This window comes from Salminus brasiliensis, chromosome 15, assembly GCF_030463535.1.
Source record: "Salminus brasiliensis chromosome 15, fSalBra1.hap2, whole genome shotgun sequence".
Taxonomy (NCBI): domain Eukaryota; kingdom Metazoa; phylum Chordata; class Actinopteri; order Characiformes; family Bryconidae; genus Salminus; species Salminus brasiliensis.
In genome coordinates, this window is record NC_132892.1 from 28,184,938 (window position 1) to 28,199,456 (window position 14,519).

General features: G+C 42.4%; 1 protein-coding gene across 2 annotated transcripts in view; it reads left to right on the top strand.

Annotated features, from left to right (window-relative positions):
• Nucleotides 1–311: 311 nt before the first annotated feature.
• itga6b (integrin, alpha 6b) overlaps nt 312–14,519 on the top strand; it is a 44,230-nt gene continuing 30,022 nt past the window's right edge. The window contains exon 1 of one of the 2 annotated variants that reach the window (XM_072656614.1): nt 312–598. In XM_072656614.1, coding sequence (XP_072512715.1) covers nt 426–598 — 173 coding nt within the window. In that variant the 5' untranslated portion in view covers nt 312–425. The remainder of the gene's footprint in view (nt 599–14,519) is intronic. The other variant, XM_072656613.1, reaches the window with a different exon arrangement.

A 14,519-nucleotide genomic window follows, 5' to 3' on the forward strand; every position in this document is an offset into this window, starting at 1 on the left:
TGACTCTAAAAGATATAATTTCAAGCTGACTCTAAAAGGTCTAATTTCAAACTGACTCTAAAAGATTTAATTTCAAGCTGACTCTAAAAGGTCTCATTTCAAGCTGACTCTAAAAGATCTCATTTCAAGCTGACTCTAAAACACGCTACCGTCACTAAATGAAGAATTAGCCAAACAAACATCCTCCATGCTAACCCCCTCCCTCCTACCCCACTGCTCGCCCCTCCCCCAGCCCCCAAGCTCCTACAGGTAGGCTGAGGTGCGGCTATTAAGAGCTCCGGGCTCTGGGGTGGAGCCAGGCGTGTCCCTCACACCAGCAAAGCGCTCCAGCCCATCTCTGACTGTGGGGTTTATCAGCTCCGCAGATAAGAGAGCACAGGGAAAGCAGCAAAGACGAAGCTGAGGTTGTCCTGAGCAGAGCTGCCATGGCGTTTCACTGGACTGTTACCTTATCGCTGCTCTGTGTGATGGACTTCAGGCTAATGTGGGCTTTCAACCTGGACACGGAGAATGTGATAAAGAAAAGCGGAGATCCGGGCAGCCTCTTCGGCTTCTCCCTCGCCATGCACCGGCAGCTGGTCCCGGCTGACAAGAGAATGTAAGCGCCTGTTGTTGTTTTTAGGTTTTCAGAGCTAACCTTTGCACTTGCTTACAGGTTATTGGAGGTTATTGGAAGGAAAAACACATTTCTACTAGTTGTTGTGGGGTTGTTTTTTTTTTGGGGTCTCCTTGGCTGACCCCAGCTCCGTGGGACAGCAAGGGCAGGTCTGGAGGCATGGGCAGGTTTGGAAGTTGGCTCAATTCACATGCGTTGAAGTTTGTAATGCGCATTTATGGCCATTTTTCCATGTTACAGTTATTTTTCATCTAGTTTTCTTTCTTTACTTGGCCTGGTCGTTCAGTTCGAGGTGTTTTACAACGACCTGCTGACAGGTTGCAGCCCACAGAGCAGCAAGGCCAGCTCTGGACGATACTGATACAGTTTAACATCACGATTCTTTCTAACGGTTCTGAAGGTGCACCATCTCTTATATTTCTCATATAACAAAGTTCTAAAATTAACATTTTGAGAACTGTTAAGTCATTTGTATGACACTAAACAAACACAACTTGCTATTAACTGCTGAAAAACAAACAAACAAACAAAAAAAAAAACCCAGCCAGATCTTTAAGGTGGTTAACCTGCCTGGACATCTCAGCTTAGGGTACGCCTGGTCAACCAGCATGACCAAGCTGGCGGACTAGCTGGTATTTAATATGTGTGTAAAACTGGAAAGTACTCTCATGTTATGCTAGTATCACCAGTTGGCGTATGAATGGTCATAATAAGCAGGTCATGCTCATTACTTTTGGTAATCCTTCATAACCTTCTGGTCTGGAACCAAAGACACCTGTTTCTGGACAATTTTGTTGGCAAGTACAGTTTGTTGGGGCTCAAGTCTAAGGTTCCACTCAAAAAAGGTTCGATAGAAAAACCTTTTTAAACGGTTCTGTATAGCACCACTTACGATTTAATTTGACCATTTAAGCAGCCTAAGGGTTATTTGACTTGAGTCTGATAGTGGAACCCCTATGAAAATGTTCTGCTTAGCACCATCTACAAGAAGAACCCTTGAACTGAACCTTTTAAGCAGCCTAAGGGTTATTTGACTCGTATTTATAGTGGAACCCCTATGAAAATGTTCTGCTTAGCACCATCTACAAGAAGAACCCTTGAACTGAACCTTTTAAGCATCTTAAGGGTTCCTCAACCCATACTGATAGTGGAACCCCTATTAAAATGTTCTGCTTAGCACCATCTACAAGAAGAACCCGTGAGCTGAACCTTTTAAGCATCTTAAGGGTTCTTCAACCCATACTGATAGTGGAAAATCTATTAAAATGTTCTGCTCAGCACCATCTACAAGAAGAACCTTTGAACTGAACCGTTTAAGTATCCTAAGGGTTCTTCACCCCATACTAATACTTGAGAACCTATTAAAAAGTTCTATACAGCATCATCTGCAAAGAAAAGCTCTTTAACCACGCGAAGAACCATTTTAACATGCTAAGGGTTCTTTCCAGAGGCACAATTTAGACCTTCAGTTCTGGTGTCATTCTGCTGTGTTGGTTCAGTTCCTGATTTGGTCACTACTGTTGGTTCAGTTTCTGCTGTGTTGGTTCAGTTCCTGATTTGGTCACTACTGTTAGTTTCTGATTTCACAGCTCTGTCGTGGAGTATCAGCACTTTTTCTTGGAGATGGTTTGAGCAACACCTCCTTAGCCTCTGTCTTTGCAGCTGAAATCCACTTTCCCCTACTTGCTTTGGGGACCGGGCACCGCCCTGATCAAGTGCATGTGCAGCCGTTTGGCTTTCCCATGCTTTCTCATAAGGACAGTGCATTAACCCCTTGGATTTGGGTATTAAAGGAGCTGTATGTAAAAAAAAAAAATGCAAATATTTTACACCATTTTTAAAACTCTATCCTTTAGAATGAAGAAGACTATTTTGGTTACCGGGCTTTTAAGACTGGCATATGTTAATGACTTCTGTTCTGATTGGCTGCCCTGTAATCCATCACTGAAAGCATTTCTGAGTGAAACACTCACACACTCAACTGCTGCAGATATTTAATATCAGTGTGTAGTTAATAGTGTCGGTGTGTTCATATTTGTGACATCAAAAAAAGCATGAATTGAAAATAGTTTTTTAGTTCAGTTTAGTGTGATACGGATCCTTTAATCCTAATACATGTTTAATTACTATGTAACTACTGTGAATGGCTATGGGCGTGTACTATTAGTACTATGTACAATGGGTGGCTGCTATGGGACTAATGTAAAAGCACTGTAGTTATGCAGACCCCTAAAATTTTCAAGAAGGTTTATGTTCAAAGATGATATCAGGACAGATTCTATAACGGACTCTAATGGTGGACTAAACTCTAATAGTCCTGTTTGAGACACTAGCACCAGGCGCTCAGGGAAGGAATGTGTGAGGAAGGCCGTGATTCATTCCTGAAGCCTACAGACTGGCAACAGGATAGAGAAGCCAGCCAGAACCAACCTGCTGTTTTCCTGAGAGAGAGAGACAGCGAGAGAGAGATGGTGGGGGGTGGGTTGGTTGTGTGAAGGGGGGGTGTAGGTCAGTCTGAAATGCAGTGTGTCATGACCAGAGGTGGGTAGAGTGGCTAAAAACCACACCCCTGTAAAAATGCTGTTACTTCAGTGAAATCGTGCCTCACCTAAAAGGGACTAGAAGTAGCCTAGTAGCAAAGCACTGCAGGAGCCGAACCACTAGTACAGATCTAGACCCCCAAAATGACATACTTGTGTGTGTGTGTGTGTGTGTACGCAACATATTGACCCTTGATTATCCTTTAAACACTCTTGTACCTAACGCCCATGTTTGTTATTTTTTGAGAACATGGTGCTCTGTAGCGGAGAGTGCTGTGTTGAAGCTTTTATGACACGCTGTAAAAAAAGGCTACAATAGCAGCGTATCCTCCTGGGCCTTGGGTTGAAGGCCTGTTCACATTAGGCAGTAAACTGTGTCTCGTTTATGGAGGATAATTTAGCAAATTAGCTAAAATGTAACCCCTTGCCCAGCGTAACCCCTTAATGGAATAATCCCTTTCTCCCCCAATCCGCTACTCCCAATTAACCAACCCGTTCGTAGCTCCCCAGGAGGGTAAGGACATAACGCACGTCTCCTCTGATACATGTGAAGCCAGACAACGCCTCTTTTTTTTAAACTGCCAGGCTTAGAGAAGAGGGCCGGGCCCCCAGCGCCACCGCACCAGCTAACGACACTTGTGCTAGCCAACATCGCTTAAGAGTGATGAGGGGATGATTGGCATGGCCAATTGTGCTCTCTCTGACTCCGGCCACTGATGGCAAGGCAGCATGGCTGGGGATTCGACCCCCTGGCCATAGTGGTAGCGCATAATTTCAGTCAGCTGGACCTGTATCATAGAATAAGCACAGAAACCCATCAATCAAAACTTGTGTCATGTACACAGTATGTCCAAATGTTTGTGGACACCCCTTCTAATTATTACATTCAGATACACATGAGCCTATTGGCACCATATCAGGCGTGGGCTAGAGGGGTACAAAGCCCCTAGCATTGAGGTGTGGAGCAGTGGAACGGTGTTGTCTGAAATGATGTATGGTGCTCCATCCAGTACTTTTGGGATGATGCAGGTGTCCCAATACTTTTCTCCATATAAAAGGTCTTTCCTAGAACTCTATACCCAAGCTGAGAACCGCCAGGAGACTATGTGGTTTGTGGTTCTTAGGAGTGTATCAGTGCCTAGAACGCCTGGAGCTACTAGCCTTCAGTTTTCTCCCTGCTTTGTATGCAGCTCGCTTTGAAGGAGGAGCAGTGAAAATCAAAGAGAGGTATTTGGTGACTGCCCTGAAGCTCAGTATGCGTGTGTGTGTGTGTGTGTGTGTGTGTGTGCAAATAACAATTGCTGGAGGGCTTTAATTCTGCAAGCCTTAACAGTGTTTATGAACTTATTAAAGATACACACACACACACATATACTGATTGGACATCTCACTGTACTGACACACAATTACACAAATATGCACAGACAAACACACATACAGACACACTCACACACACACACTGACAGACAGTCGCTTCATTCTCTCTCACTAGCCATGACAGGATAAGGAATGCTACACCCAGCTCACACACCACCCCCTCCTTCCAATCCACACACTCACTCACACACCCCAAAGTGCCCTGCCCTGGCCTGCAGGTATGTGAATCTCTCTTTTTTTGACAGATACACTCACGCACACTCACTCACTCACGCATGTACCTGCCTGCAGGGTACACCTTTATGACTGACGAGCAGCCGGCCTCGCCCTTATGTTGCAGTTGAGGATATGAGTCAAGAGTGCACACACACACACTCAGAAACACACACACACACACACTCCCAACTTAACCAAAAGCTTCTATCAATAACAAATCTGTTAACCCCTTATTAGACTTCCTGTTCAGTTATTCAGCATCATGCTTATTATTGAGTAATATTATAATAGAGGTCAATAGAGGTCAACAGTAATAAGCATCTACTGAGCCAAACTGTGCTGAGCTAAAGAGCTGAATGGAAATTTAAAGAAATACAAATAAAAAGAAAATACAAAAAAAATGTATCTAATTTAATATTTGCTTAATATTGTTTAATAAGGATGGTCTCTACAGATTCAGGAAGGGTTTGGGTCGTTATTTATATTGGGTCGTATATATTTCTTCGCTGTATTATCGCAAAGATATTAATGGAAACATCAAGGAACATTGAATTTGACACACCGGCGCGTTCATAGACTCCAGAGGTTTAAACATCATAATGCATCAAGCCATTTTCATAACTTTTACTTTATATTAAAATCTAAACCATGAGCACAGTAGATTGTTTTTCAGGATTTTGCGCTCGGCACTGCTCTAAAATCAAATGTCAGCCCTACATTTGACATGTTTTTGTCATTGGAAGCCGTAATAGTACTTAATCAACAGTAAAATACTTGTTCAATCTGTATTGTTCCTGGGCTCCCCCTACAGGTGGAGAGTGTAGTTCACTTTTACACCAGTGCTGTAAATAAAAACACCCCCTGTACACATGCATTTGTTGACAAGCTAAGAGATCCAGAAGCAGAATCTGAAGGTAGAGAAGCATGTGGCCTGAGGCGTTAGAGTAATACTACAGGGTTTTACACTAATATGACGTTAGACAGCAGTTCTGTAGTTCCGGCCTGGACGCTAACTCTCCCTGTTACGGTCTGTGGAGCTTCAACATGGCTCTGAAGCTTCCATTTTATGGTAAAACTGCTACACTATGTTGCTTTTAAAAGGAATACTCAAAACAGGTAAAAATTATAAGCAATATTTCCACCAATACCAGAAAAACCAAGAGTCTGCAGGCCAAGCACCTTCTTTTTTCTTCATTGTGTGTCATTCGCTGTTATTTTAGTGCCGGCGGGTGTGCGTGCTTCACTACCTTGTTTTTATAGGGCTTTCCAGACCTTATATCTGTGCAGAAGTCAAGAAATACCGTGAGCCTGGATCAGAGTCCGGAAATGGAAGAGTGAAAGGAAAGGCAGGTGCCATTGCGACAGATGGTCTATTTCTGCACATGTACAACAAGGACTACTGTTGCAGTTCAGTTATTTCCCTTCTACTTGTTTCCCCTGTTTGTAAAAGGCATGCCGTATGCACTGGCACAACCCTTCGATGTTTATTGAAAGTTGAAAGGATCATGCTCAGCATTGCGGCTGGAGTTCTGGCCTTTCCCTGGAGCCGCTCTCGCAGTAGACTGTTGCCATAGGCCGCAAAGTTTGTGTAACATTTGCTAAAAGTTGAGGCTGTGTGAAGCAACATGAAAAAAGAATGACGGGAAAAGCTCAAGCGTGAAGAATGTTGAGACTGTAAATCAGGATCACAGCTTGGCCCAGAGTTCCCCAGAGAGCAGAGGTTTCATAAAGAGCTGGCTGAGAACGGCTTCGGGCCTTCGGAATCGATTGGTTTTGACTTGCCTGTGCCCTGGCCAGTCCTGGGAGAGCTTATAAGGCGATTATTTTGGGCTGGTGCTTTGGCCAGAATGGGAGCTGTCAGAAATGTTTAGCACTGCTGGTTTAGCTACACCACAGCAACGGAAATTCAGCTTTTGTTGCTAAGGATTTGGTTAGAGCGCGGCTTAAAAAAGGCTCAAAACCGGCATGTGAGCATTTAAAAAAGTCTGCCAACCAGTGTGCTGGCAGCAGGGGCTACAGTTACTTGTGTGCTGCTCCTTTTATTTGCTATATATCCAGAATTATCCTTCTAATTAGTCATTTCTATTAGCATTGCTAATAGAACAAGACTCTCTGGAGAAGCTGCACGGATCACCATGCCCAACCAAACTCAGCTAGAGTGGTTTAAAAGCCCCCCAGCATTGGGCTGTGCAGCAGAGCATCGGAGCTCCATCCAGCACCTTTGAGATTTTTGTGAAGTAAACATGTGCCTGACCCTATTGACGTTCTTGTGGCTGAATGCACAATCAAATCCTCACAGCAATGTTCCAACATTTGGTGTAAAGTCCTTCCTAGGAGAGTAGAGGCTGATAATACAGCAAAGGGAGGGGCAGCCTCCCTTTAAAGACCCTTGATTCCAGACGAAATGTGAACAAGTTGAAGCAGGTGTCTACAAACTCAAACTTGTCAATTGAGGGATTTCAATTTTCGAATGGAACCTAATGTGGTTCTCGAATGGTACTGCTCCAAAAAATGGACCCCTGAGGAGTTTTTGGAGGTTCTGTACTATAGAAACCTTGGAGGAACCTGTTAAGGTGTTTTGAGGAACCTTCAAGAAAGGTTTTTGTAGAAGAAAAAGGTTCCTTAAGACCACCTTGAAAGGTTCCTCTACAGTTTCTACAGTGCAGAACCCCTAAAGTATCCTCAGAGGACTGATAGATCATGATGTAGGCCTTCACCTGTTAAATGCTAATATAAAGGTGGTACAATACATGGAAAAACTACAGCGAATCTTAAAAATGAAGGTGTGTCAAATGGTTCTTCAAGTTATACAACAGAAGAACCACTTTTGGTTCCATAAAAACCCTGTTTGTAATAGTTTGTACTGGTGAAGAACCTTTACATCCATTGATGCCCCTTTTATTTGTGGAAGTGAAGAGAAGCTACAGCAGAAGGAAATGCAGAGAACCTGAATGTGAGATTTGAACCCTAACCCTAACCTGATACATACTTGGGAAGTGTTGTCCATACGTAACGTAACCGGCCCGGTCTCTTGGGGTTCAGACAATCGTTTCAAGCTGTAGTGTACATATGGCGTATCCACTGGTGTTTCCTTCACACATGCTCCAAACATAATAAACACCAATCATAACCTGCATCAGCCGTGGACTACAAAGGAACAATAGTAATAACAAAGAACCCCCCCAAAAAAAGCTCCGCAATCCTGCTGTATATAACCTGGCCAATATCCCAGGGTGCAATGGGGAAACGGGCTCCTCTTCCTTCCTCTGATTCTTTCAGCTTCCTGTCGGTGGGCTTGTTTGTGGGCTTAAGTGAAGCATTGGGTTTATTGCGACCGCGTTACAGCGCAGATGATAAGACGTTCCTGCGGGCAGATACAGCTACTGTAACTAGGCTACAGTATCTGGCTGCTAAGCTAATGCTAATGCATTCCAGCATTCCTCAGTAAACACAAGCATTCGCCTGTTGGCTGCTGTCTTTAAAATGTTCAGTACAGTTATACGGCCATGCCAAATGAGGCAGTCTGAATTGGGAATGCTCTCAATGTTTTCCAGCTATTGCAAAACAGGAAAGAGATACACACCCAGCTTTTGGGGTCTATGGTATTTGCTGGGGGGGGTTAATGTTACTATTAGTTTCTGTATGTTGACTGTTATGCCTATAATGCATAATGACATTCTTTCAAAAAGGCATCTGGACTATATACACACACACACATATATATATATATATATATATATATATATATATATATATATATATATATGACCATATTCTGAACAATTATAATGCACAATATAAAGTTCCTTGGCATAGCTGAGTAATGAGAGTTAGGTACATGGAAGTGACAAACGTTCTGATTCCAAAACTGCCAAACTGTGATGTAACAGTCTTGCCTTGTTTAATTCCCCTTAAAAAAGCATTTAGAGGCTAATCACAACGTCTGTCTTCAGGAGAATACGGAAAGTTAGGTTAAAAAGGCTAAAGCGCTAACGCTAGCCGGTCAGGTGAAGCATTCCTAGTGCAGACATCAGGCAATAGCTAACCCTATCCAGACTAACCACAGCTAACCACACACAGTGCCGACTCAACCAAGAGTGTACACTCAGGAATAAAGCCTAGGCTAGGCTTGGTTAGGCTATGCTGCTGTGGGCTGGTGACGTTAACCAGCCAATACCACCAGAACTCATCAATAACAGGGTGGTAAACAAGGTGGTAAACGACAGCAGGCAGACACCAGCGTTTCTCAGAGGAAACTTTGGTGCCAGGTGTTCGGCCTGCATTTGTTGGGTCATGTGAATTCCTTGATTCTGTGCACTCCTAAATGATAGTGCTGTCCAACAATAGCACATCTGTGATGGCCTGACTTGATATACTGAATGCATGTGATGTCCTGGAATGTCAATAATAGCCTATAAATAATAGTCACTCAACATGTGATGGAGAACAAGGGCTGCAAAGGACTGCAACCAGTAATCTGATTGAACGAAATGCGTTTTTGGTCCAGTTCAGCATGTGATATAAAGAAATGCGCCGGGCGGCCGGTGTTAAATATGATTTTCCTCACCTTTTGGAAATGACAAAAATGAATTCCCCCTTTTTTATGAGTTTTATAGGAAAATTAGGTTAACAAAAACAGTACATTTACTTATGTCTGCGTATACACAATACAGTGGTTAGCCCCGCCCATTCAAACAGAAGTTATAAGTAGTGTTTTAATGACTGATAATCGCTTAATCGCAGTAATTTAAAATGACCACAATTTTTTACGCAGACTAAAATCATTAGCTGTTAGATATCATAGTAATATAGTAAGCCAAATAAACAATGAATGGGGAAAAAAAAACCAAATTGTTAAAAAAAACATTGTTTAGGGGGCCTTGGGTGGTCCACTATGATCACTGGTTCAAAGAATCTGTAACTAGTATCACTGATCACTTCAAATCCCGGTCATGCTGCTAGCCATCGGCAGCTATTTGGCAGTCCAGATTAGGAAGAAAATGGGTGAAAATCTGATCAAATGAAATAAAAAAAACCCAAAACATTGTTGCTTATCTTCTTAATCTGTCATTCGTTGTATTCAATTCCACAATCAGGGCAATAAATGAGACTGTTAAAGCAACTGGAGATGTTAGGAATTTGCCTGAATAAGAAAGGACGTCTATTGACCTCAAGGGAATGCAGGGAAACTTTAGTTAGGTCTTGGGGTCAGATTGTCTCCCAGATGTCCATCAGGTCCAATGAGACCTGCGCAACCACAGGTTGTTCGAGAAGGTCGCCAGAACAAAGCCTCTGCTGTCAAGTACCAACAAACTTAAGTGCCTTCAGTTCACCAGACGTTACTAGAACTTTCAGTGGCACCATGTTTTATGGTCAGATGAGGCCAAAACAGAGCTTTATGGCGACAATCACCAGAGGAGGGGTTGGATGAAGACAGGAAATTACAGAAAAAAGAACCTCATGGTGGATCTGTATGCTCTGCACAGCTTGTTTGGATACGTGATATCATGGACGCCATTAAGTACCAGGAGATACCAGATCAGAATCGGACAGAATCTCAGCCTCATGATCAAAAGCACACCTCAGTATGGTTCACTGGCCCTTTGCCCTGGCCATTCCAGTCCCCTGGCCTAAACCTAAAAGTTTCGGAAGACAGTCCACAAGTGTGGATCTTGGAATGGGAAGTATCTGGAGAGCCTTGTTCCATTCTCAAGTCTCATAGCAGAAGACCTTTAAAGGTCTAAAGAACTTTCTTTAGATTCTTTACCAGTTTAAAGGTTCTTCACGCTCAAACATCTCCATTACAAAAGGTGTTTTTTATATGGCATCACTCAAAGAACCCCTTATTTATTGGCATCAACAAAAATTCCGTATCAGAACTGGCCTATTTGGACGTCTGAAACATGGAAGCACGGGTTGTGGCAAATTCCACTGGAATGAGGGTAAATCCACTGGCAAAAGCTGCAGTAACTGGGCCTAAGTAAGGATCCAAAGCTTCTCATTCGTGACTATTGTTGAACTAGGGGTGGAGTAACTTTTCAGGGCTCATCAAGGTTGTCGGACAGCCGACCTTCAGTCAGCAGATATTTTGTCCCTATGAATCCATCATTATCATCTGTGTTGATAATCGATATTATTGTTTAATCCCTGTAGTTAGGTTATGTTTGTATGCTAGTTAGCATGCTAGCACTATATACACTGTATAGACAAAAGTATTGGGACACATGCTCATTCATTGATTTTTTCTGCAATCGGGGGTATTAAAAGAGTTTATCCTGCTTTTGTTGGAGTAACTGTCTCTACTGTCCAGGGAAGAATGTCTGCTATATGTCAGAGCATTGCTGTGAGGATTTGATTGCACTAGTGAAGTCAGGACAGAACTTCCTAGCTCATCCAAAAAGCATTGGATGGAGCACCAACCGTCATCCCAGAGAACACAGTTGTTCCACTGCTCCACAGCTCAATGCAGGAGGGCCTTATACCCCTCTAGCCCACGCCTGACATTAGGCACGGTGCCAATAGGCCGCTCCTATTCTATTGGCAGTACTTCTAGCAGTAATATGGGGACTAGACAAGCTGTCTATGTGCATTTGCACGTCTGTGTGAGCAAAGGGTGCAACTTAAAGTGAACATTTGGACATATAGTGTTTGTATATATATGTATATGTATGTGTGTGTGTGTGTGTGTGTGTGTGTGTGTGTGTGTGTGTGAGTGATTGTTCAAGCCTGGAGCTCTGGAAAGGAATGGTGCACATCTGGAGCTGTAAGTCATTCAGAGTCAGTCAGTAATGGGAACCATGACACGGCTCACCTCTGAGAGACCTAGCGTGAGGCTGCTACTAGCGCCTTAGTGGGCGGCTGCTGTCTTGGCAGTGGCAGGATGCGTCAGTTCTGTAATATTCAGTTTTGCGCTTCTAAGATTGGGAGATTGTAAACGTGCTGTGTGGCAATTTTGATTTACTGCCGTCACATCTTCAAATGCTAAAATTACTTCTGGGGTTGGATCATATTTAAAGCTTATAATTAATGCTGCAGCTAATGAGAACCTTTCACCATGACTTAGAGATCTCTGTAGCTTAATGTTGACTCACGGTCCTTAAAACTAGCAATTTCCAGAGAGCAGTACCTATAAAACAGTTAGATATGTCAGCAAATTGACTTTCCTTAAACTTGTAAACATGAAGGTGTTATAAAGGGTAGAGGAATCATTTTCGTTTCTGTAAAAGAGATACAGGCCTATGTGTGAAGAACCATTACCAATTTAGTGGTAAACTAGGTTCTTTTATTATGGAAGCAAAAGTGGTTCTTCATCAAATCTGAACCTTGAGTCCAGTTTCCGTTCCTGGAATTTGTAATCCAGTTACATGAGCTGTTCCCTTTAACCTCCAGCAAGAACAAGATCCAGGACTGGAAGCTGGATTCAAGGCCCAGATTTGAAGACCTTGGCTCTATGGTTTCACAAACAGTGTAGACATCCGTAGAGTATCCAACTCAAAATGGTCTCTGGGTAAGAACGTCTGCTAAATGCCACAAATGTATAAATGTATAAATGTAAATGTAATGAAAGGTACAAAACACTGGTGGTTTAAGTGAAACTCTGAAGGTGTGTCTTATGATGGTTTAAAAAAAAAAAAACGCCTTAATGTCAGGCTTGAAATTAGCGTTAGTTCATGTCTCGGGTCACTTATATATTTATATCTGATGACTCTTGAAGAACCTTTAAAATGGTGAAGAACCTTTATGTCAGATGAATGTCTTGAATATCTTTAACGTTGAGGAAAATGATTTAGTTGTTAATCATAAAGCGGAAACTGTTGTTTAGCTGTTTTCTTAATGAGATTTGTTTGTGGGGTCCCACAGGGTTCTATTGTAGGACCTATGAAACTGCTGTAAATTATGACAGTAATGAAAAATTGGGCTTACATACAGAGTTAAAGACATTTACACTCACACCTACATCTCACCTACAGTCTTCCATTAAAAAGCAGCTGCCTCTGATACGTCTTCTGATTTTTGGTTCTGTCAGTGTGCATCAGAATGTGTGGCAAATTAATATTAACCAATAAAATCAAGTTGATTAGAAGGTAGATTAATTTTGGTAGATTAAATTAAATTGATTTTTTCCCCCTAATATCAAATTTTAAAGATATTTCTAAACCTAAACTCCCCCTAAAATATGTTACATTTATTGTTTTTATTACCCAAATTGTCTTCAACCTATTGGTGTAGTCAGTACCTAAAATAATTCTGAATTGCAGCAAAAAAAGGGCATTTTGATATAAAAAATATTTATGGAATCTTCAGTTTATTGCGCACAGTGTGTCGTTTTCTGATAAGTCTGCATGTCTGGTTATTCTCTCCCGTGGTCTTTACTCATACAGACCTGACTCAGAACTGTTTATCTATTATTGAGGTAGAGTTCAGCCAGGCCTGGCTGCCCATGGGCACAATTTCATTACTACTGAGCTGCTGTTTCTCACTGTGGATACCAGAGAGCTTCTCAGTGCTAACGGCTGAACTTTACTTCTAATGAGTGTGAGGATCATGGTCCATTATACGGGGGGAATATTAGCTTTGCGTAATATCAGAATATTATGACCACCCCTGGTTTGGAATGAACTCTGCCCACCATTATATCAGCTCCACGCCTCCTTACGCCCTGTTCTCCAGTGCTCAGTAACCATCGTACGAGTAGATCAGACTCTTCAGATCATCCACCGGTTTAATTTATCATCTGATCTCTCCCAGCTTTCCTCTGATCTTCTTAATTCTGGTCTGAATTGATCACACTCAGTTTACTGTACGGCACAGCTTAAGAAGCATCTTGTGATTCTTCGGCCTGAGTAAGTGCAGCTAAACTTAGACTCTGAACAGTAGATGCTTGTTTTGGTGGGATGCCTCTGTAATTGTGTGGATGCGGGGTAAGTATGTGGATACATGAGCTCCAGTATGTTATGCACAGAGTCTCCTTTCTCCTACAGATACCCTGAGTGAGGCTCTTCAGAACAAGGCTTGTCAGAGCAGGTCTCTCTTTATGACAAGGCTCTTCTGAACGAGATTCTTTTGATTGAGACTCTTCAGAACGAATCTGTCTTTAGAAGAAGGCTCTCTTTGGAATTAGGCTTTTCAGTTTCTTTTCTGAACGAGGCTCTTCAGAACGAGACTCCTTCAAACGAGGCTCTTTGGAACAAGGCTCTTCATGACAAGGTTCTTCAGAACCAGGCTCTTCAGAATGAGTCTCTCTTCATAAGGAGGTTCTTCATAACAAGGCTCTTCTTATTGAGGCTCTTCTGAATGAGGCTCTTTGGAATGAGACTCATTAGAACAAGTCTCTTCAGAATCAGGCTCTTCAGAATTAATCTCTCTTCATAACAAGGCTCTTCATATTGAGGCTCTTCCGAAGAAGGCTCTTCAGAGTGAGACTCTTTAGAACAAGTCTTTCAGCACCAGGCTCTTCAGAATGAATCTCTCCTTATAACATGGCTCTTCATAATGAATCTCTCCTTATAACGAGGCTCTTCAGAATGAGTCTCTCTTCAGAACCAGGCTCTTCAGAATGAGTCTCTCTTCATAACGAGGCTCTTCATAATGAGACTTTTTATAACAAGGCTCTTTAGACTGGGCTTTAGAACAAGTCTCTTCAGAACCGGGCTCAAGTCTCTTAGAACGAGGCTGTGTAGAATGAGGCTCTTCTGAATGAGGCTTTTCATAATGAAGCTCTTCTGAACGAGGCTTTTCAGAACGAGGCTAATTGTTGTACTCTTCTGTGT